At 46.5% G+C, this 23,610-nt stretch overlaps 1 protein-coding gene across 1 annotated transcript in view; it reads left to right on the forward strand.

Moving 5' to 3' along the window:
• The first annotated feature begins 692 nt into the window (after nucleotides 1-692).
• Nucleotides 693-23,610, forward strand: part of CELSR2 (cadherin EGF LAG seven-pass G-type receptor 2) — a 33,066-nt gene continuing 10,148 nt past the window's right edge. The window contains exons 1-12 of the mRNA XM_044675505.1: nucleotides 693-738; nucleotides 874-1,521; nucleotides 17,974-18,196; nucleotides 19,693-19,808; nucleotides 20,039-20,127; nucleotides 20,418-20,575; nucleotides 20,938-21,101; nucleotides 21,204-21,329; nucleotides 21,752-21,918; nucleotides 22,198-22,494; nucleotides 22,577-22,751; nucleotides 22,838-22,979. Of these exons, the coding sequence (XP_044531440.1) occupies nucleotides 693-738; nucleotides 874-1,521; nucleotides 17,974-18,196; nucleotides 19,693-19,808; nucleotides 20,039-20,127; nucleotides 20,418-20,575; nucleotides 20,938-21,101; nucleotides 21,204-21,329; nucleotides 21,752-21,918; nucleotides 22,198-22,494; nucleotides 22,577-22,751; nucleotides 22,838-22,979 (2,351 nt within the window). The remainder of the gene's footprint in view (nucleotides 739-873; nucleotides 1,522-17,973; nucleotides 18,197-19,692; nucleotides 19,809-20,038; nucleotides 20,128-20,417; nucleotides 20,576-20,937; nucleotides 21,102-21,203; nucleotides 21,330-21,751; nucleotides 21,919-22,197; nucleotides 22,495-22,576; nucleotides 22,752-22,837; nucleotides 22,980-23,610) is intronic.

Here is a 23,610-nt window from a genome sequence, read left to right on the forward strand (position 1 = left end):
TTGTTTTTAAGAAGCCTCCTTCCCTAGCACACTTGTCAACCAGGCAGCCAAAGAGCATTTAATAGGGGCTTACTGTAGCCAGCACAGGGCTTAGTGCTAGATATATGAAAAATGACAAAAATGGGCACCATTCTCAAGGGCACATCCTAAGTAGGGAGAAGGGAAGGAAAATCACATTCTAATTCCGGGAGGAACTCTATTCTATCTATTCTGATTGGGAGAAGCTCACATTCTCATGGAGGAAGCTCACATTCTGATGTGGGAGGCTTCTATGCTAATGAGAGGAAGCTCCCATTCTAATTAGGGGAAGCTCATTCTAATGGGGAGAGAAAGCTTATTCTAATTGGGTGGACAACCTGAAAACGGGTGTGAATGGGTGTGTCCACGGAGGCCATAAACTACCTAAAATGAAAGGTAATCTCAGAAGGGGGTACTACAAGTCGGGGCTGGGAATCTCTTGCAGAATGTGGGATTTGAAGTGAACCCTAAAGGAAGCCAAGGAGGATAGGTGAGGAGGAAGGCAGAGGGCCATGTATGGAGGGAAGCCAGTGAAAAGACCCTTAAAATAGGATTTAATTTATGAGAATTATTGATTCAATTTTGTGGGAATCCACTCGTTCTGAGAAGTGAGATACCACCTGCCCAGCATGCCCCACCTCCTCGGACAGTGGGGGAGCAGTGGGTGCGTGCGCATGCGCACCAGCCGCCTCTCGGTCATCTGGGCGGTTGTGGGGAGGGGTTGGGGGAGGGGTTCCCAGCCTCGTCCTCATGGCCTCTTACCCTCCTCTAAGTCTGGAGATCTTTCCACTTCCCGCCTTTCCCTGCCCGGAAGTCAATGATCCCGCTGCTGATCCCTTTCATCTTGCTCCGCAGATGGCGCGCACAGCGTGAGTGCCCAGTGCGTGCTTCGAGTTACCATCATCACAGACGAGATGCTCACGCACAGCATCACGCTGCGCCTGCAGGACATGTCTCCAGAGCGCTTCTTGTCCCCACTGTTGGGACTCTTCATCCGCGGTGTGGCTGCCACACTAGCCACGCCACCAGACCACGTGGTGGTTTTCAATGTGCAGCGGGACACGGATGCGCCAGGAGCACACATCCTCAACGTGAGCTTGTCGGTGGGGCGGCCGCCAGGGCCCGGCGGTGGGCCTCCTTTTGTGCCCTCTGAGGACTTGCAGGAGCGCCTCTACCTCAACCGCAGCTTGCTGGCAGCCATCTCGGCGCAGCGCGTGCTGCCTTTCGATGACAACATCTGCCTGAGGGAGCCCTGTGAGAACTACATGCGCTGTGTGTCCGTGCTGCGCTTCGACTCCTCGGCGCCCTTCATCGCCTCAGCTTCTGTGCTCTTCCGGCCCATTCACCCCGTCGGAGGCCTCCGCTGCCGCTGCCCGCCAGGCTTCACCGGAGATTACTGCGAGACTGAGGTGGACCTCTGCTATTCCCGGCCCTGTGGCCCCCACGGGCGTTGCCGCAGCCGCGAAGGTGGCTACACCTGCCTCTGCAGGGAAGGCTTCACTGGTGAGGAGCTGAGGGGAGGGGGATGATGGACAGGCATGTGGGTGGGGTGTGGGGGTGTGAGTGTCAGGAATGCACAGTCTTGGAGAGAAGAGGCCAATGATCTTGGATGAGGAAGGCGGGGGATGGGCTGGCAGTGGAAGGGAATGCCAGCGATATGGGGAGGAAATGGAAGTGGAGGGGAATGTGTATCACTGGGAGAAAGTGGTTTCAAAGGAAGGGAGATGCCAAATGAGGGTGGGTGGGATGGGAATGAATGCTCTTGAAGGGGAGCTATTAGGCGTAGAGCTGATGAGTAAGGATTATTGGGTGAAGGGATTTGGAAGGGGAAAGGCATGCCCATTGATGGGAAAGTATGAGGAATAGGGAGCAGCTAGGTAACACAGAGGATAGAATATCAGGTCTGGTATCTGGAGGACTTGGGTTCAAATCAGATAATTCCTAGCAGTGTGACTCCAGGGATGTCACTAAATCTCAGTTGCCTAGTTCTTGCTGCCATTCTGCCTGAGATATTAAGAAGGTTGGGGGGGGAGGGGAGAAGAAAATAGGACAAGTAGAGATGGTAAGTGGCAGAGGGGTAGAAATTGGGGAAGTGGAGGAAGTGAAGAAGGTATGGGCAATACTGAATGTTGGAGAAGTGGTGCTAGGGAGGGGTTGGGGATGGAAAGGATAACTGAGGGAATGTCCATGTCCATGATGAGAGAGGGGAGGGAATGCTGGCAGGGGCAGGGTGGGAATGGGAGACAGGAAGGGGATTTGGGGAATAAGAGCAGAGCGAACTGTAGGGCAGCTCAGTAACATGTGGTGACCAGGGCAGGTGGGGCTCTTCCCTGTAGATTCAGGCTCCAGGGCACATAAGAAAGTACATCTATCTCTGTATTGTCACAACATCCAAGGGAGGAAAGTGAGGCAAGGGTTCTTATTCTAGTTACACTGTCTCAGAGAGATGAAGTGATTTTGATTTGCCTATGGTCACACAGTTATTAAGTGGCAGCATTCAATTCAGTATTTATTAAATGGCTGCTGTTTGAAAGGCCCTTGTGCAGCTTTTTTTGTGGTGGCAAAGAATTGGAAATTAAGGGGATGTCCATCAGTTGGGGAATGGCTGAACCTCCCAAAAATATGATGGCAACGGAATACTATTGTGCTGTTAAGAAATGATGAACAAGATGATTTCAGAAAGAGATGGAAAGACCAAATAAACTGATACAGAGTGCAATAAACAGAACCAGGAGAACATTGTATACAGTAACAGCATTATTGTGGCATGATCAGCTCTGCTTGACTTTGTTACTCTCAGCAATACAGTGATCCAGGACAATTCTGAAGGACTTATGACAAAGAATGCTATCCACATCCAAAGAAAGAACTGTTGGAGCTGGAAGGCAGATCAAATTATATTGTTTTTCACTTTAGAAAGGCTCTGTGATAGGTGGTATGAATACATATTCATATTGAAACAATCCCTGCCTCCAGGAACTTACAATCTATGTGGGTTGGAGATGGTTTGAAAAGGAATATGATAGGTACAAAGACATATTGTATAAGGTCCAAAGTGGTAGAGACAAAAGAAATTCTGATAGGCTCTAGGAATCTCTGAAAAGAGATCATTTCAGTCTAAGGGATCATGGAGGGTTTCATAAGGGAGCTTTTGAAAAGTAAGCCTTGAAGGAAGAGAAAGGTTTTGAAAGTCGAGGGGGAAAAAAGAATGCTTTTCAGGCATGAAGCATGGCAAATTCAAGGAACAGCTATCATTCTAGTTTGGCTAGAACAAAGAATGTTCTAATTGTCTAGGCCAGTGATTCCCAAGGTGGGTACTACTGCCCCCTGGTGGGTGCTGCAGCGATCCAGAGAGGCAGTGATGGCCACAGGTGCATTTATCTTTCCTATTAGTTGCTATTAAAATTTTAAAAAATTAATTTCCAGGGGAGCTAAGTAATATTTTTTCTGGAAAGGGGTTGGTAAGCCAAAAAAGTTTAGGAACCACTGGTCTAGGCTAAGGGATTTAAATTTTATCCTAGAGGCAATAGAAAGCCACTGTAGGGGATTGGCACAAGAATGGCATATCCATTAGACACATACCCTAGGCCTTCTAAAGATTATTTTGGCACCTTTGTGGAAAATGGATTAGAAGAGGGGAGAGATTGGAAGTTGGGTGACCATTTAGCAGAATCCAAGTAAATTGGATCAGAAGATCTGAGTGAGGGTGTTAGCTTTTTGGGAGTAGAAAGGGAACAGATGTGAGAGATGCTGAGGAGATATAGTAGACAGGATGTGGCAAATGTCTGGAGGAGAGAGAAGAATCCAAGAGGACCTCGAGGTTTTGAACTTAGATCCCTGGGAGGTTTCTGTTGTGTTCCATGGGTGCAAGGAAATTTGGAAGGAAAGTAAAGCATCACTGTAGAGTCCCACCAGAAGGAAGGAAAGGAAAGGAAATGAAGAATAGGGATTGTGGATGGGGAGAAGAGTAAAGACTAGAGAGGCTGGAGGTCAGAGAGGTTGAAGAGCAGGTTTAGGTGGAGAGAGGCTGAAACCCAGGAGATAGCGATCAGAGGGCAGCTGGAGTTGAAGATCATGGAGGTGGTGAAGACCAAGGTGTGACCACTTCTGTAGGGGACTGAGGTGGAGTGGAGATATAAGGCATGAGAATTGAGGAGGTGGATGAGGCAGGAGGCAGCCAAGCTATGGCAGATAGGTGGCACTGTGGCTTGGAGTCAGGAAGACTATGAGTTCAGATACTTACTGGCTGTGTAACCCTGGGCAAGTCACTTATTCGTGGCTAAACAATCCAGTGGCTTTGCTTAGAAAACCCCCAGTGGGGTTACTGAGAGTTGAAAATGATTTAAAAAAACGACTGAACAGCATGAACCTGGAGGTCAGGGTATTTGAAGTGCCGGTGTTAATAATGATGTTACCAAGAAGGAGCTTAGAGAGAAGGGTGGAGAGAAAGACTTGGGGCCAGGTACTGAAGTCATTGAGAGAGGAAGGAAAGGGTCCTAAAGTGTGCCAGCAACGAAGACCTGGACAGAGTGAATGAAACAGGAAGCAGTGGAATTCCAAGGAGGAAAAGCTGCTTCATATTGGAGCTCAGAGGAGGATATGGAAGTGGAAGGGGGTTGGGAAGGACTATTTGACTTCCTTTTGACTTTGTAAATAAACAGCTAGCATTGGAGAAAGCTTTAAGGATAGTGTGTCTTCAGAAAAAAGGCAGGTGTTTGTTAACTCCAGAAGATAGGTAGATGGGAAGCATGGGAAAGGAAGAAGATAGGCTGAAGGAGAAAGTAGGAAGGAAGAAGAACATTTATTTATTTATTTATAATGTTAAAAAAAATTTTTTTCCCATAGTTACCTGATTCTTGTTGTCTTGCTCCCCTCTTCCCTTCCCCTCCCAGACTTAATAAGCAATTCCACTGAGTTATACATGTATTATCACTCAACATATTTCCATATTATTAATTTTTGTAAGAGAATAATCTTATAAAACCAAAACCCCAAATCATATACCCATATAAATAAGTGATAAATCATATGTTTCCTTCTGCATTTCTACTGCAACAGTTCTTTCTCTAACTGTGGATAGCATTCTTTCTCACAAGTCTCTCAGAATTGTCCTAGATCAATGCATTGCTTTTAGTAGCAAAGTCTAGTACATTTGATTGTTCCATAGTGTTTCAGTTACTGTGTATAATGTTCTCCAGGTTCTCCTTATTTCACCTCGAATCAGTTCATGGAGGTCTTTCCAGTTCTTCTATCACCATCATATACCACAATTTGTTCAGCCATTCTCCAGTCAAGGGATAACCTCTCATTTTCAAAATTTTTTTTTTAAACTCTTACCTTCCGTCTTGGAGTCAATACTGTGTGTGTTGGCTCTAAGGCAGAAGAATGGTAAGGACTAGGCCAGGGGTCAGCAACGTATGGCTCTCAAGAGGGCCAGATGTGGCTCTTTCTGCAGGAGCCATAAAGTCAATTTTTTTTTCAGGCGCTGTTACAGGAGCACGCACTGTGAGCACTGTATGGCTCTCATGAAATTACATTTTAAAAAATGTGGCATTTATGGCTCTCATGGCCAAAAAGGTTGCCGACCCCTGGACTAGGCTAAGTGACTTGCTCAGGGTCACACAGCTGGGAAGTGTCTGAGGCCAGATTTGAACCTAGGACCTCCCACCTCTAGGCCTGGTTCTCAATCCACTGAGCCACCCAGCTGCCCCCTCATTTACAATTTTTTACCACCACAAAAAGTGCAGTTATAAATGTTTTTGTACAAACAGGTACTTCCCCTTTTTTTTTCTCTGGGATACAAACCTTGTAGTGGTATTGCAGGATCAAAGGGTATGCATCCTTTTAAAGCCATTTGGGCATAATTCCAAATTGCTTTCTAGAATGGTTGGATCAGTTCACAACTCCCATCAGCAATGCATTAATGTCCAATTTTGCAATATCCCCTCCAACATTTATTATTTTTCTTTAATGTCATATTGGCAAATATGCTAGGTGTAAAGTGGTACCTCAGAGTTGTTTTGATTTGCATTTTTCTAATCAGGAGGGATTTAGAACATTTTTTCATATGATTATTGATAGTTTTGGTTCCTTCATCTGAAAACTGCCTATTCATATCCCTTGACCATTTTTGTCGTAAAATTTTTTTCCCAGTTTGTTGCTTCCCTTCAAATCTTGGTTGCATTGGTTTTGTTTGTATAAAATCTTTTTAAATTTAATATAATCAAAATTATTCATTTTACATCTTGTAATGTTCTCTATCTCTTGTTTGGTCTTAAATTCTTCCCAAGAGAAGTATTTATTAAATGCTTACAGCGTAATGTCCTCCAGAGGCTCATGTTTCTAGTTTGTTAACAAGAGGGAACTTCCCTGGAACCTGGGAAGGAGAAGGTTGAGCAGGCTAGAGATGAGTGTGGGGAGAGGCAGCAGGAATTCAAATCCTAGTGCAGAGTGGAAAAGAAGATGAGAACTTGATTCTGTAGGACAGGAATTGGAGGACCCTTAGAAGGAGAAGGAACTCCAAAGTTCTAATTTAGATTCTAGCAGGATAGTCTCTTTGCTTGGGGGAAAGTCTGGGGAGCTCTTTTGGAGTTGGAGGGAGATGTTAATAGAGTTGGGATTTGAATTCAGTTTTCCTGATTCAAAAGCAAAGGCACTTTCCATAATCCCAAATGGAGTGGATTTGGCTGAGATAATTCCTTAGCATTTTAATGCTGCAGGAATCTGGTGAAAATGAGTTTCTCAGGGATAGCCTAGAAGAGTTGGGGAGTTTGAAAAGTATCTGAGCTGTCCTCTTTTGCCTGGAACCCAAGATGGACTTCTGGGTTGGTTTTATAAGGCTGAGCCTCTGGATAAGATTGTTGTTTTTTGGTTTGTTTGTTTGTATTAGCTGATAGTTCTAGGGTACTGAAAGACTTGGGCCAGGACTTTTGAGTCACTATCCCTTATCTACAAAAGAGTGTAGAGAATAGTAGAGAGGGGTACTGCCCAAATGGAGGACAAGGCCTAATTTGGATAAAAGGAAAATGATGAAATCTTCTGGAAAGCATTATTAAAGTGCTTGTTAGTTAACATATAGAAGAAGCAGGAGAGACCATAAAGAACAAGAAGGACTTTATTAGAAGCAGTTCCTGCCACAGCTTTTTCCCCTTCCTCTCCCCTCTTCTCCCCTTCCCTACCTCCCTTCTTCTCTCTCTTCCTTCCTTCTTTCCTTCCTTCTTTGCTTCCTTCTTTCCTTCCTCTCTTCCTCCCTCCCTCCCTCTTTTCTTTCCTAGGTAAAAGAAATAGATCCAGACAATCCTGTACATATTAATGAATTAATCCTGTACATCTCATGTTATTCTTATGGAAAAGATGGGGAAACATGAGTTGGATGATAATGAAGTTAAATGGATTTAGTATCTATTGAATAGCTGGACTCAGAGTAGTCAGCTTGGTAAGGGGTCTCCATTAAGAACCCCAGAGTTCTAGGTCCTGTATGGCTTAACATTTTTTTGGTTAATGTCATCAGATTTGCAGTTGGCACATAGCATAACAGTGTCAGGATGCAGAAAGGTCTTGACAGGCTAAAGAAGTGGTTCTTGAGGTTTGGTTTGGTGATGCTTAGACATCCCTGAGACCCTTTTAGAGGTCCCTGAAACTATTTTCATAAGTCAAAACTATTTACATGATAATAGTAAGAGGTTTTAATTTCTTATATGTTAAATGGCTATCACCTCTCCTAAAAAAAGCTTTTTGGGGACTTCAGTAATTTTTAAGAATATAAGGGCTCTTGAGACCAAAAAGTTTTGAGAACTTCACTAGAGTGTTGGGCTGAATATAATTAGATGAAATTAAACAGGGATAAATGTAAAGTCTTAACACGGGCTTAGAAATTCTACTACAGAAATACAAAGTAGAGAAGGCATAGCTAGATAGTATTATGTCTGAAAGAAATCTGCATTTTAGTAGCCTTGAAAGCTCAGTATGTCTGCAATGTGATTTGGCAGCCAGAAAAATTAAAACAATTTTGGGTTGCATTAAAATGAGGAAGATAGCTTCTCTGTGCTCTGTCCTGGGTTAGGTTACTTATTCACATAGTCTTGTATTCAAGGCTCAGCCTTCATTGTAAGGATGTCCAGAGGAGGGCAGTCAGGTTAGTGAAGGACCCTGGAGTCCTATTCTATGAGGATAATTTGAAAGAATTGAAGATATTTAGCATGGGAGAGAGAAGACTTAGAGAGGATATGGTATCCATCTTCAGATAATAGGAAGGCCTGTCATTTGGAAAAGGGATCAGACTTATTTTCTTTAATGGGCTGTACATACCTTGAGGACAGGCATTGTATTTCATTATTTTTATCTTCTAGATCCTAGTATGGTTAACCTTATACAAAGGAGGAACTAAATAAAGGTATTTATGAATGAATGAATGAATGACTCAGCTTACCCATGAACAATTACTGTTTTTCCAGTTGTTTAGATCTGACTTTATGTGAAGTGTTATGTAATTGTGTTCATATAGTTCCTGGGTTTATCCTGGCAAATAAACATTCACAGGTGTTCTATATTGTTGACAGTTACTTAAATTGAATTTCTCTTTCTATCTCTTGCTGCTGGATGTTATTAATATATAGAAATGCTGATGATTTATGTGGGTTTATTTTACATTCTGCAATGTTGCTAAAGTTGTCAATTATTTCATATGTTTTTTTGGCGGATTCTCTAGGATTCTCTAGCTGTACTATTGTATCATCTGCAAAGTGTGATAGTTTTATTTCCTCTTTGCCTATTCTAATTCCTTCAATTTTTTTCTTCTCTTATTGCTATAGCTAGCATTTCTAGTACAAATACTGAATGATGGTTGTGATAATGGGCATTTTTGCTTCACTCCTGATCTTATTGGGAAGACTTCTAGTTTATCCTCATTACATATAATGCTTGCTCATTGGTTTTTTGATAGATACTACTTTTCATTTCAAGGAAAGCTCCATTTATTCCTGGGCTCTCTAGTGTTTTTAGTAGGGACAAGAGTTGTGTTTTGTCAAAAGTTTTTTCTGCATCCATTGATAATCACATAATGTCTGTTGATTTTGTCATTGATGTGGCCAATTATGCTGATAGTTTTCCCAAGTATTGAACCAGCCCAGCATTCCTGGTACAAATCTCACCTGGTCATAGTACATGATCTTGTGACATATTGCTGAATCTCCTTGCTAGAATTTTATTTAAAAAATTTGCATCAATAGTCATTAGCGAAATTGGTCTATTTCTGTTTCTGCTCTTCCTGGTTTAGGTATTAGCACCATATTTGTGTTGTAAAATGTATTTGGTAGGACTACTTTTTCATCTCTTTTTCCAGATAGTTCATATAGTATTGGGATTAATTGTTCTTTAAATGTTTGATAGAATTCACTTGTGAATCCATTTGGCCCTAGAGTTTTTTTTCTTTTTGGTCCTGACACTATTTCTCAATTTCTTTGAGGCTTTACATATAGCTGTTTTGACATTATTGTCCTCTTTCGAGTTTATGTTTTGATCTTTCCTGTCACCATAGTAGCTTTCTATGATCAGATTTTTTTCTTTTTCTTTTTTTTTTTTTTTTTTTGGCTCATTCTTCTAGACTAATATGTGAGCTTTACCTTCATGTTAAAGTTGAGCTTTGCTCTTGGAGTAGGGGAGGCACTGACCCAAGCTTCTTGTGCTGGGGCCTGCTCTGGTGCTTGAGTTGGGTTTGGCTGCCTTATGGACCTATGTAGGGGGTCTTGCTGGGGGAAAGCCTGCTGCTGGCCTGCCCAGACACCACTTGTGCTCAACTGTACTTCCCTCATATCCCAATGATCTGGATTTTTCCTGCAGATCTTCTACATTGTCTTGGGATAGAATTGTTTCACCCCATCTTTTTGTCCTGCTGTTCCATAATTCTTTTTAAGACTTTTTAATAGTTGTTTAGAGGTGAAACTGGGGAAAACTCAGCAAGTTCCTACCCATTTCTGTATTTTGGCTCTGCCTTTCCTTCAGACTGAAAACACTTTCAAACGTCATTTCCCCACCCTCACCCCCACCCCATAGTAATGCTGGATGTGTGATTGTCTGGTCCTATAGCTTGGCTTCTTAGATCTAGAGCTGGGAGGGGCCTCAGAGGTCATTGAGTCTAACCCCTTCTGGGTCTTGCCCAGGATCACACAGCTCCTAAGTGAGGCCAGATCCAAAAGTCTTCCTGCCTCCCAGGCCAGTGCTCTGTCCACCAAGCCACTGCTTTTCATCTTCAGTGATGTGGAATTCCCCACTTTATCAAGTAGTTCATTCTATTATTAGACAACTCTAATTATTAGGAAATTCTTCTGTATGCTAAGTCAGTGATTCACTTCAGCAAACAAATGTCTCCTATGAGAAAAGCACTGCTGTGTCAAGGATACAAAGATTTAGTAGGCACTTAATAAATGCTTGTGGGTTTTTTAAATGGCTCAGTGTCTAGAAGTTTACTGAGGCAGGCAGGGTATGACAGAGGAAAAGGCAAGAGATAGGCCCAATGCTCTTAGGAAACTTGAGGAAAGAAGAGGGAGGATCAAGGGAGACTTTGTGGAGGAGGTAGCACCTGGTGAGCTTTGAAGAAAAAGATGTTAACAGCTAAAGCAAAGAAGAAGTGTATTCTGGGCATGAGGGGATGAGTTAAGGTTAGTACACAATAAAGGACACTTTGGTTGGAATCTGTCTAAGGGTAGGAGTAGAATATAAGGCTTGAAAAATTGACTCGTGCCAGATTGAGGAGGGACTTAAATGCCAGACTTAGTTTTTATTTTATCCTGTGAGCAACTAGGGAGCCAGAGAGGATTTTTAAATAGGGAAGTGATATGGTCAGCCTTATATCTTAGGAAGACTATATTTGGCATCAGTCTGAATAATAGTAGCTAACAGTTATGTAACGTTTTGCACAATATTTTTCATCATTACATTTATTTTATAAGTGGGGAAACTGAGGCTGAGAGATTAAGTGATTCGCTTAGGGTTATACTGCTAGTAGGTATCTGAAGTAGGATTCCCACTCAGGTCTTTGTGCTCCCAAATTCAGTGCTTACCTTATTCACTACACCACCTACCTGTCTAGAAAAGGCCTCTTGTATAATTGATGTCTTGGTCTTAGTTCTAACCTCTGGAGTTGTACAGGATAAGCCTAATTCCTCTTTCTTCAGATATTTGAAGACTTCATAGAGGAGCTAGTATTGTTGGGTCCAAAAGACTGGACAGAAAGAAAGATTGGGGATGGGACATTCTACCCTTTAAGCACCTTGTCTTATTCCTTGAAACCCTCCTCCCCCAACACTGTGCTTTTTTTTTTTTCACTATCCTTCTTCCCAAAATAATTTCCTTAGTCTCATGTTTGCTGCTTAGCCTCCTTCCATAGACCTGAGAATTGTGGAGGCTCTTTTAAATGTGAATGAAGCATCCCTGTCCTCTGCCCCCAAAGTCATCCTATATCCTTTTAAAGGCCTTCTAGCCTTTTCTTGAAGACTATCAGTGGTGAGGAGCTCACTGTTTAGAAAGGCAATGTGTTCTGCTTCTAGACTTTCTAATTGCTAGGAATTGAGTTGAGTCTGCTTCCTAGTTCTGATCCTTAGACCCCAAACAGAAATCACTTAATTCTGCTTCCATATATCAACCCTTCAAATATTTGAAGACAACTTCCTCTTTTCTTTAGAAGCAAATATTCTCAGATCCTTCAGATGAATGAAGCAGCTTTTATTAAACATCATCTTCATATGCCCTTGACTTGAGCCTTCTCACCATCCTTGTCCCCTTCCTCAGCTGGACCCTGGCTTATTAATGCTTCTTTGAGGATCTAATACCCAGAACTGGACTGTGGGTGTCGACTGACTAAGGCAGAATACAGTGGGACTAGCCTAGCCCCTCCATACTTTGGACACTATCTCTCTTAATGAAACCTAAAATTGTATTAGCTTTTTTGTCTTCCACATCCCCTCACTGAGAGACAGACATCATGATATGATGGCTTGAGAGCTAGTCTTGGAGTAATGAAGATATAGGATCAAGTCCTTCCTCTGATACACCCTGATGGCATGATCCTGGACAAATCATCTATCCTCTTACTCCTGATGCCCCAGGCTACTCTCTTAGGGATATAATCTGCAAGACAGTTGGAGATTTACATTAATAGAAGAGGAGTTTGCTAGGAGTTCCCTACTACACTAATAATATCACAGGTCTTGGACCCCCCCAAAAATCTCTTGCTGGTGCCTGCTGAATTTGTAGTCTATTCTAGATCTTGGAGCCTTTTTGGCATTCACTGTAACCCAACCACATCTTCATTATCTATTGATGCAATTGATTATTAAACCAAGTATAAGACCCTTACATTTATCTTTCTTAATTTCATCTCATTAGCCCACTGTTCTTAGCTCATTGGGATTTTTTTAGATCTTGATTCTATAATCTAAAGCATTATCAACTCCTCCTATGTATCATTCACGTAATGTAAACGTGAGCTTTGACGTCAAATGGTCCTTGGCCAAGAACTGAGCCTCTGGCATTCCATAAGAAACCTTACTCTGGGTTGACATTAGTCCATTAGTAATCCACAAGCATTCTCTGGGTTGGGTAACTTGGGTTATTTTTAATCCATCTTTCTATCTTGTCCTCTCATTTTTTGTCTGCAGTAGCATTGTGAGAGATTTGGGGAGATGCCTTGCAAAAATCCAGATATTCTATGTGTATTCTACTTTATCAGATTTCTCATATACACCACCTTCTCTCCTTAGACACTGCCAGTACCATGGCGTAGGCCTTCATCACCTTATCCCTAGGCAATTGCAGCAGCCCACTGGTGGGTCTCCTGCCATAAGTCCTTCCTCACTTCAGCTGCCAAAGTGCTCGTCCTGAAGTGCAGGCCTGGCCCCGAAACCTCCCTATTTGGCAAACTCCCCGTTGACTCAAGATCAGCTATAAAAATCTCGTTTGACATTCGAGCTCTTTGTGACCTGCTCTTCCTCATCTCTCCGATCTTCTGACAGCTTCTACTCTAGCACATACTCTTCAATCCAGTAACACTAGCCTGCTTGCTTCCTTGCACAAGACCCTCCTTCTCTGCACTTTAGGCATTTTCATTGACTGTCTGCCATGCTTGTAATTTTGGCCCTCCTGACCTCTGCCTCCTGGCTTCCTTCAGTCCGGCTAAAACCTCACCACCTACTGGAAGCCTTTCCCAATTCCCCTTACTTCTAATGCCGTTGCTCTGCTGGTTATTTCCAACTTATCCTAGAGCTTGTTTGTACATAGTTGTTTACAGAGTTTCCCGTTAGGCTGGGAGCCCCTTGAGGGCAGGGACCATCTTTTCCTCTTTCTTTGTATCCCCAATCTTGGCATAGTGCCTGGCGCATAGTGGGCATTTAACATGCTTGTTGATTGACAGACTGTGGTACTCCAGTAATCTCTTAACCTTGTCAAAAAAGAAAATTATGTTTGCCGTATCTGGCTCTTCATGAATCCAGTGGCTCATAAATGTTACCTATTCTTTTTAAATTCTACAAGCATTCATTTTAATAACCCACTCTGGACTTCTTCCCTTCATCTACCAGGATTCTACTTTCTTTCCTCTCACATTTTCCTAGTCTCTTTCCTCAATCTTCCTCTTTACTCTCAGATCAATTCAATTTGTTCCACATTCATTAGATTTCTATTATGTGCCAGGCATTGTAGGATATAAAGACCAAAATAGAAAAAAATAAAAATAAACAGTCCCCCATCTTCAAGGGGTTTACATTTTAATTCAGGAAATTAGTATGTGCACAAATGAATAAATGCAAAAGTATGTAGAAAATAGCAGAAGTGGGAGGTGGAATGGAATATCTCAAAAATATCAAGTAAACCAGTTTGGCTGGAGTGTAGAGTATATGAGAGGTTGTCGTATCTACTTGACAAGACTGGGAGGATGGATTAGGGTTAGATTGTGGAGGACTTGAAGTACCAAGTAGGTACTTTTTTTTTTATCCTAAGGGGGCAGTAGGGAGCTAGCGAAGCTTCTTCAGGAGGGAAGTGACATGACCAGATCTATGCTTTAGGAATATCAATTTGACAGATGGATAGAGAATGGATTACAGTGAGGTAAGGCTGGTTTTGGGGAAAACAGGAGGAAACTATCTTCTCTCTTTCCTTTCCCCCCATACCGCTCTTCCTTCCCAAAGTTCTGAGACTTCTCTGACCCTTTGTTCCTTCTGCTCTTCCTCCACACACATCAGGCCATACCAGCTTATTCTTTATGGGTCATTGCCGGCAGGAGGGACCCCCAGATGAGGGGATGGAGCCATGGGATAAGGTTAGGCAGCTCTGACAAGGGGGAAGGAGAGACCCTAGAACACATACATAGAGTCCTTCGGTCTCTAGCCAGCTATCTGCCATGTTCCTTTTCCACAGAAAGTAAAGAAGAAAAGAAGAGGATGGAAGAGGGGTACATGAGGAGGGAAGAGGGGGGTAGTCTTTATCCAGAAGAAGAGGAAGAGGAGGAAAGGGCTGGGTGGTAGGACAACAGTTTCCATGGAAACAAGCCAGTCAGCAAGCAAAGGATTTGAAAACTCATCTCTAGAATTTGGGCCTGTTGGTTTGGTTGGTTTGGGCTTGGGGGAGAGACAGGGAGGATAGAGTGGGATAAGGAAATCAGGGAGGTGAGATGGGGACTAGAGCTGCCATTTTACTCAACTTTATATTACTAGCTTTTTAGGAGCCTGGATAACCATAGCCCCTCTCCAGCTTCCCAGGCTTCTAGCCCCAGAGCATCCTGGGACCCCACAGGGGCCTCTGTCTGGACTCCAGACCCCCTAAAGAACTAGCGTATCCCCTCTCTGCTCACAGACTTGGTTATGGTTGGGTTTCAGGCCCCTCCCCCACCGTCTGCCTATTCCTGGTCCACCTGAGTGGGAATCTGTGTGTCTCCTGTCCCCGGGGAGAGAACCTGATCTTGTTGCCCAACAATGACAGAAATTGAGGCAATAGGAAAGGGAGCCAGACCCAGAGCAAGTATCCTCTGCATCTGCCCAAAGAACTCCCATGGGTAGTCTTTCTGTCCAGGCCACAGGCCTAAGGGCTCAGTGGACCCAGGCTTCTGGCTCCACTAGCACAGCTCCAAATCTGTGTTGACAGGACTGAAATTTCCAAATGAAATCAGTTTGCTATGTAAAATTCTTATCTGGTAGCAGAGGAGGCCCAAAGGGAGCCTCGGGAAGGCCAGAGGAGGGAGTACTCTCTGTTTGTGGGGAGGGAGAATTGGAAGTTTTGAGACAGAACAGGAGCAGCGCAGAGGGGTGGGATTCAAGGATGGGATGGCGTGGTGTGTTTGAGGGAAGAAGGTGGACTGTGGGATGAGAGATCTGAAGTTAGGAGGAGTCTTCAGCTCAGCTAGTACAATCCCTCATTTTACAGATGAAATAAAATAGGTCAAATCGCCTTCCTTACAGAGGACAATGGCCTCTGGTGGACAGTAATAACGATACCCCATATGTAGTACTGCTTTCAGGTTTGCCTCTCTGACTGCAAATCTAGAACTCTTTCCCCTGGGTGTGTGGGTGTGGGTGTCTGTCTGAAAGGATCACGGAGGTGATGAAGAAATATGTGTGGAGCTAACAGAAGGTTGTGAAAGTGTGGAGGAGGACTCTGTATTTGGCAAAGAGTAGGTGATAGAGTGGGTCTAGTGAGAGTGTGCGTGGAGGAAGGAGGAGATGGTGGCAGGAAAGAAACTAGAGGATAGAGAGAGATTGAAGATTATCAAGGTGGGGGTGTGTGACTTGGGGAATAATGGGTATAGAAGATGGGATTAAGGATAGTCAAAGAGGAGTTGACTTTGGTGAAGAGAGGGGTTACGACTTCATTAAAGACCAGCAAAAGGAAGAGAGAATGGCCTGTGATGTTCAAGGATGGGGGAGTGGGAGACTTGAAGAAAAGAGAGGAAGGAGGTTTGGAGTCATTTCTGTAGGGACTTGGAATTGAGGAGGAAAGGACTGCTTGTTATTTTTTCCAGACAAACTCCCAACTAGCTACACCTTTTATATTTTTCACTTGTGATGTTGAATTTTAGGACCTAATTACTTCTTATTTAATCTTACCCTTTTAGATTCAGGAGAAGTACTATGGTACAGTGCAGTGGAGTCAGAAGCAAATCCTGGGCATACTGTTGACTTAGAAAACTACAGATTCACATTGTCTGTGTTGTATTATATTTTTATTTAATTAAACATTTCCTAATAAATTTTAATCTGGTTTGAGTTTTTCTGGCTGGTTGTGGCAAGTCTGACTCTTGGCAGAGTGGGGTAGAGAGTTGTCCTCCAAGTAAAAAAGACCTGTGTTCAAGTCCTGCCTTTGGCACATGCTGACTATGTGACCCAAGGCAAGTCACTTCCTTTCTCCAGTGCACTAGGCCAAGGGTATCAAACTCAAGATAGAAAAGAAGGCCAGTAAACCAGGGGATATTGACTTAGAAAACCACCTGATATTATCTGTCTTCTCTCGTGTTACTTATTTTGTTAAGTATGTTCCAGTTATTGTTTTTGTTTTTTGATTTGTAAAACTCTTAAGAGTCGATACAAGGCTTAGAAAGTAGGGAGCAGAGAGGGCTAGGTAATTGGGGTTAAGTGACTTGCCTAGGGTTACACAGCAAGGAAGTGTTTGAGGCCAGATTTGAACCTAGGTCCTCTCAACTCTAGACCTAACACTATCCACCTAGCTGCCCTCCAAATTATAATTTAATCTGGTTTAGCCCTGTGCCAGTGTTTGGACTTCACTTGAAATAGCTCTCCTCTAGGCAGCTCTCTCCCACTGAAAGTTGCAGAGAAATATCACCCTGCCCTGGCAGAGGGAGTTTTCTCCCTTCGGAGTTCCTTGTACCAATGGAATTCAGGGTTCAGTCTTCATCTTTATTAGATTCGACCCAACTTTCTAGTCTGTTACATCTTTTTTTCACCCCAGCTCTGCCATCTGCTGTGCTAGCCATTCTGACTAGCTTTGAGTCACCACAGACTTGGTTGAACAGGAGAGACCACGTGAAATGTGCAGAGCACTTTGTATGTTCGCTGCATGAATGTGGGGTGATCTCAGAGGGCACCCGATCACAATGGGGAGGCAAATAGAGTATGACTCGGATGTAGAAGGAACCAGAACTTGAAGGGATTTCATTAAGCACCAAACACTATCTTATGTTTGGTCCTGGAGACACTCGGGAGCCCCTGCAGTTCAGTCAGCAGGTGGTGATGTGGCCAGGGACATTGCTGGAGTCACTGAGCATAGGATGGTTTGGAGGGAGGAGAAGACCAATTAGAAGGTGGTCCAGGGAAGAGGCGATAAAAGCCTGTACTAGCGGGTCCTTGCTTCTCTGGACACGTCGGATCCCGCCAGTACGTTCTGCTAGCTTCTGTTCTAAGCTCTGGAAGGCCAGGGTCAATTTCCATTCAGTCTTCAGAGTCACCATAACATACTAAGTGCTAACTGGTTGGACTCGGCAGGTGAGAGTTAAGGGAGAGTCAGACACAGCAGAACAGGCCTGCCACAGGTCATGGGGGACACAGGATTGGAGCTTGGTCTAGCGTGCAATGAGAGTTAAGGAATTATGAAGATGGTACAGCAGGGGGTGGGGATATAAAGCTGAGGAGGATGAGGGGATGGAGATTTGGGAAGAGAGTGGGCAAGGTATACATCTGTAAGGTTGAGGATTGGGTCAGGGACAGGGTGGTGCTGCATATAGGAGGGGGTCTGGTGGTGCAACAATGTGGGGGATAGAGAAGAGGAGGGGAATAAACAGGGAGTGTTGGAAATCCAGTGGGATTCAGGACATGGGGTTTTGGGAAAAGGAGGATGTTGGGAGCATTGAGGTCCTTGAATCCTTTTGGGCACCTCAGGTCTTTGATGGCAGCATCCTGGGGCTGGGATATGCCCTGGGGCTGAGGGGGCTGCTCATCCCCACCTCTCCTGTTGTCCCAGGAGAGCACTGTGAGGTGAGCGCCCGCTCAGGCCGATGTGCCCCTGGAGTCTGCAAGAATGGAGGCACCTGTGTCAACTTGCTGGTTGGGGGCTTCAAATGTGACTGCCCATCAGGTGACTATGAGAAACCTTACTGCCAAGTGACCACGCGCAGCTTCCCGGCTCGATCCTTCCTTACCCTTCGAGGTCTTCGGCAGCGCTTCCATTTCACCTTGGCCCTCACGTGAGTGATGATAGGGAGCAGGTCCAGATCAGGGAGGGGAGAGCCCCAGAGAAAAGGGATTGGGGGAACTGGGAGAAATGCTGGGGCTGGAGTCTAAACCAGGAGCTCCTAGACCCTAGACAACTTTGGGAAATTGTATAACTTCCCCTCATCCTTATCCATAAGTTTAAAATTAATTTCTAAGAGGCAGTATGACGTATGGATAGAATAATGGGCTCGGAGCCCAGAAGACCTAGGTTCAAATTCCATTTCTGATGTTAAGTGGCTGTCTGACCCTGGGCAAAAGTCTCTTAGCCCCAATTTCATCAACTGTAAAGTGGAGATAATAACATCCCTTTCTCAGTCTCTTGGGAGGACATGAGATAATCTATGTAAAGCACTTTGGAAGTTTTATGATGCTGTTTGGAATGTGAGCTGTTATTATCACTGTCCATCAGCAATGGTGACCCTTTTCTTTAACACATAAATCTCGACTTACTACAAAATAACTGTGTGCTATTAGGAGAGGACTTTGGGCACATTAAAAGCTTATATTCTAACTGTGGAGCGCTGGGGTGTCTCAGTGGATTGAGAGCCAGGCCAAGAGATAGGAGGTCCTGGGTTCAAATCTGGCCTCAGACACTTCTTGGCTGTATGACCCTGGGCAAGTCACTTAACCCCCACTGCCTAGTCCTTACCGCTCTACTTGATTCTGGAAGATGAAAGGTAAGGGCATAAAGGGGGAAAGCTTATGTATTTATAAGAATAGGAAGGTGGGACTTGTAATTTCATTGATCTGAAAAATTCCTGGGTGAGGACACTGCCTCCACAACTTCTCTCCTGTTATTCTGGTGAAGTGCTCAGAGCCCTGAGGGTGTGACTTCTAAGGGTCAGGTGGTTGAGATGGGTCAGAGGAGGGGCTTCAGGCCAGCCCCCCATTGCATTGCTCTCAGACCTATCTTTACACATAAAAGCATTTATAAGAAGTAATAATAAAAGTATTCCTTGGTTTGGCCCCCCAGATGTTGAGCAGTCACTTCTCTTGGTTCTGGCCCAGAGCACTAGGAACAGTCATTCTCCCTGACATTTCCACAGTGACTCATAGTTTCTCTATTAGTTTCCCATCAGCGATCTCACATGATTCTCACACCAGCTCTCTCAGGGAGGTCAGTGGGGTGAAGCTGGGCCCTCCTGCTGTGGTGGTCAAACAAGTCATTGGCAGAGCAAAGCCCAGAACCCAAGTCTCTTGTGTTCCCACCTAGTAGAAGTTCATCATGAACCTGTTTCTGCTTGTCATCTCTCCAAGGCAGTCCTTGGAAGAAAGGAGGCCATTCATCAGGGATGGGGCAGCCTCCTGGTTCCCCGCAGGCACCCACCCCCTCCCCATAGCTCTTCTCCCCCAGTTCTCAGCCCTGACAGCTCTGGCAGGCCTGCCTACTCTCATTCTAGCCCACCTGATGGTTTACTTTCTACCACCTCCCGTGTATTTCTTAACCCTCTCTGCATCCCACAAGCAGGTTTGCCACAAAGGAGAGAGATGGGCTTCTTCTGTACAATGGGCGCTTCAATGAAAAGCATGACTTTGTGGCCCTTGAAGTGATTCAGGAACAAGTCCAGCTCACTTTCTCTGCAGGTGTGCCCCCTCAATCCCCGCCACCCTCCTCCACCTTGGTCTGAATTTCTTTGCTCTTTGTTGTCTCCCCGTGCCCCATGCATTCATTGCAGGCCTTGCTCAAACTTGGCCCTGCTTCCCTCTCCTGAGGACAGCATGCCACCCCAAGGTGCCCTTCCTGCTAGCTCCTCTACTTCACCAGTATGCCCGAGCCCTCAGGGCTCTGGTTCACTTGGTATTCCTTTTCTCAGGAGAATCAACGACCACCGTGTCCCCATTCATCCCTGGAGGGGTCAGTGATGGCCAGTGGCACACCGTCCAATTGCAGTACTACAATAAGGTGAGGCTCGTGGACCCTGTCCTTCCTTCCTTCCCTCGCTCCGTCCCTCCCTTCTTTCCTCCTTCTCCCTCCCTCCCTTCTTCTCTCCCTCCCCCACCCTCTCCCCACCTTTACCTTCTGTCATAGGGTCAGTTCTGAGCCTGTCACTTTTCACCTCCATCCTCAACACCCTCAGTGTCCCGTAGATGGTGCTAGAGGGAGGACACAATGAAGGGATGGAGCATGCCTAGGTATTGGGGTATCTGTGCCCCTGCCCCAGCTTGACCCTTTCTCCTCCATCTCCTCCATAGCCTCTGCTGGGGCGTTCTGGACTCCCACAGGGTCCTTCTGAACTGAAAGTGGCCGTGGTTACAGTGGATGATTGTGATCCTGGCGTGGCACTGCGCTTTGGAGCCGTCCTGGGAAATTATTCCTGTGCTGCCCAGGGCACCCAGGCTGGCAGCAAAAAGTAAGAGGGGGTGGGGTGGGGGTCAGAGGCTGGGCACCAGGGCCCTGCACATCTTCTTCCCTTCTTTTCCTCTTCCCTACCAGCCTTGTCAAACATTGGGGGAGAACACGGGCAGGGGAGAGAAAGAATGAGGTTAGGGGATAGCAGAGGAGTTAGAGGGGCCTGAGCACAGGTCAGATCATCTTCCTGCTGTGATCTCCTATCATCAGTCATGCCCAGCATTGCCAGGCACCCTTTCTAGAGTCTGGGCCCAGACCAGCTGGTAGTCAGGACTTGGGGAGCTTTGGGAAGGGTAGGGAAAAGGATTCAAAAGTCTGCTGCCTCTTCCCTTTATTTCTTCCCTTCTGTGATGTCTGGATCAGGTCCCTGGATCTCACAGGTCCCTTGCTGCTGGGAGGAGTCCCTGACCTGCCTGAGAGTTTTCCCATCCGCACCCGCCACTTTGTGGGCTGTATGCGAAACCTGCAGGTGGATAGTCGGCGCGTGGACATGGCTGACTTCATTGCCAACAATGGCACTATGCCTGGTAGGAACGGGCAGGCAGTGGCAGGGAGGACTCTTCCTTGGCACAGCCCTGCCAGGGCTGCCCAGGCACCAGACCCACTTTGAGACTGTCTCTCTCTTCCAGGGTGCCCAGCCAAGAAGAATGTATGTGACAGCAACACCTGCCACAATGGGGGCACCTGTGTCAATCAGTGGGACACATTCAGCTGCGAGTGCCCCCTGGGCTATGGGGGCAAGAGTTGTGCCCAAGGTAAGCCTGCAAGTTAGGGCTGAGCATGGGGCAGGCTCCACTCACTCTGACTGTGCTACTTGCTCCTCCAAGCTCAGGAGCCCTGATGTCTCAGAGACAAATTGAGTCTGTCTGTGGGTGGAAAAGCTTGCCTGGGCGAAGCTGCCCTGGGGTGGGCAGCGGAGGAGACAATGAGCCCAGCCAGACTGCGGGTCTGAGCTTGGCTCTTAGGGTGTGGTGGGGAGAGGATTCTGGGGCTGGGGCTGGGGCTGGGGCTGGGGCTAGGGCTGGGGCTGGGGGAGAGTGAGCAGAGAAAGGATATGCCCGAAATGGACAGCTGTGCTCCACAATCCCCTCCCTAAGGCAGAAAAGTTCCCCTGATTACTTTAACCATTTTTTCCCCAAATTCTCCATCCATTGTCCCATTTCCTTGACTTCTCCAGAGATGGCGAATCCTCAGCGCTTCCTGGGTAGGAGCCTAATGGCCTGGCATGGCTTGGCACTTCCCATTACCCAGTCCTGGCACCTCAGCCTCATGTTCCGTACCCGCCAGGCGGATGGCGTCCTCCTGCAAGGGATCACCAGAGGGCACAGTACCATCACCCTACAGGTGGACATTCAGGGTGGTTTGGGGAATGACAAGGACTAGAGCCCAGGGGATGGCTCACGGGGTAAAAGCAGGGATGAGGGCTTTGGATTAGAAATGGGGTAAAGACCTAGGAAGGCCCTCATCTTCTTAGGGATGGACAACCAGTGCCATCTGCTGGGCATGTGGATTAAAACACTCTGTGCCCATTCTGGAGGTGGCCTAGGTTGGGGGCCATTTGGAATGGGCAGGGTGGGTAGAAGCTGTTTCCTGACATTCTTCTCTGCTCTCGCCCTGCCCCAGATGAGGGAGGGCCACGTGATGCTGAGCGTAGAGGGCACTGGGGTCCAAACCTCCTCTCTTCGGCTGGAGCCAGGCAGGGCTAATGATGGGGACTGGCACCACGTGCAGCTCGTCCTTGGAGTCAGCGGAGGAGCCAGAGAACCCGGCCATGCCGTCCTGTCCTTTGACTATGGGCAGCAGCAGGCCGAGGGCAACCTCGGTCCCAGGCTGCACGGGCTGCACCTCACCAACGTCACTGTGGGTGCTGTGGCCGGACCTGGTGGGACCGTGGCCCAGGGTTTCCGGGGCTGCATGCAGGTGAGCGCCGGGGAGGGACATGGGGGCGGCAGCCTTCCTATTGAGGTGGCCCTGCTTCATCTCAGCGCTGCCCCCCCCCCAGGGCGTGAGAGTGGGTGAGGCAGCAGATGGTGCCAGCAGCCTCGACCCCAGCAGAGCGGAGCGTGCCAATGTGGAGCAGGGCTGCAGCCTCCCCGATCCCTGTGACTCAAACCCCTGCCCGCCTAACAGCTACTGCAGCGACGACTGGGACAGCTACTCCTGCAGCTGCGATCCTGGTACTGAACGGGAGCGGGGAGGGGGAGCCGAGCCGAGAACCGAGGCCGCAAGGACGGAGCCCTGATGCCCGAGTCTGTGCCCTCAGGTTACTACGGCGATAGCTGTGCCAATGTCTGTACCCTGAACCCCTGCGAGCACCAGTCCGTGTGTACCCGGAAACCCAGCGCTCCTCATGGCTACACCTGCGAGTGTCCCCACAACTACTTTGGGCCGTACTGTGAGACCAGGTGGGTTGGGGCGCAGGAAGGCTTGGCAGCTCCTGGGGCTCGGGAGTCTCTGTGGGAGGCTGGAAAGTCATGAGGGGATTTCCAGTTGAGGGTGGCCAGAAGACCTCAGAGGCCTTTGCAGAGGCCCTAATGCCCAGTTCGGTAGGAGGGCCAAATGGGGGCAGGAAACACCCCTGCTCTCATGGGAACATGTTTGTTCGTCGCTGACTGCACGCCAGGTACAGGCCACCTGGTGTAGCCGATGGAGAAGCAGCCCAAGCCAAGCCCTTGTTGGCGCTCTGAGCCTCAGTGCCTGGGGCCCCCCCAGACCTGCTGCAGATCAGACAGGGGTCTGCCCCTGCCAAGAGGGAGTTTCTTCATCAGGAATTCCTGATACCAGTGAAACCAGGTGTAGACGTGCCATCTCTGTCAGGTGCTGGGGATGAAAAGATAAAAAGGAGTCCCTGCTGTAGCCATTGCTGGCACTATGGCGAGGATACTCAGCTTGGAGTCAGGAAGACTCGAGTCCAGAATCTGTGTCAGCACTTAGAAGCAATGACCCTGGATGAGCCACTTCTGTAAGATGGGAATCCTAAATGTCAGGCCCCAGACTGTTAGACATGACCCATTCAAGGAGCTCAGCAGCTGGGGG

The sequence above is a fragment of the Gracilinanus agilis genome, chromosome 4, assembly GCF_016433145.1.
Source record: "Gracilinanus agilis isolate LMUSP501 chromosome 4, AgileGrace, whole genome shotgun sequence".
In the NCBI taxonomy this organism is placed as follows: Eukaryota; Metazoa; Chordata; class Mammalia; order Didelphimorphia; family Didelphidae; genus Gracilinanus; species Gracilinanus agilis.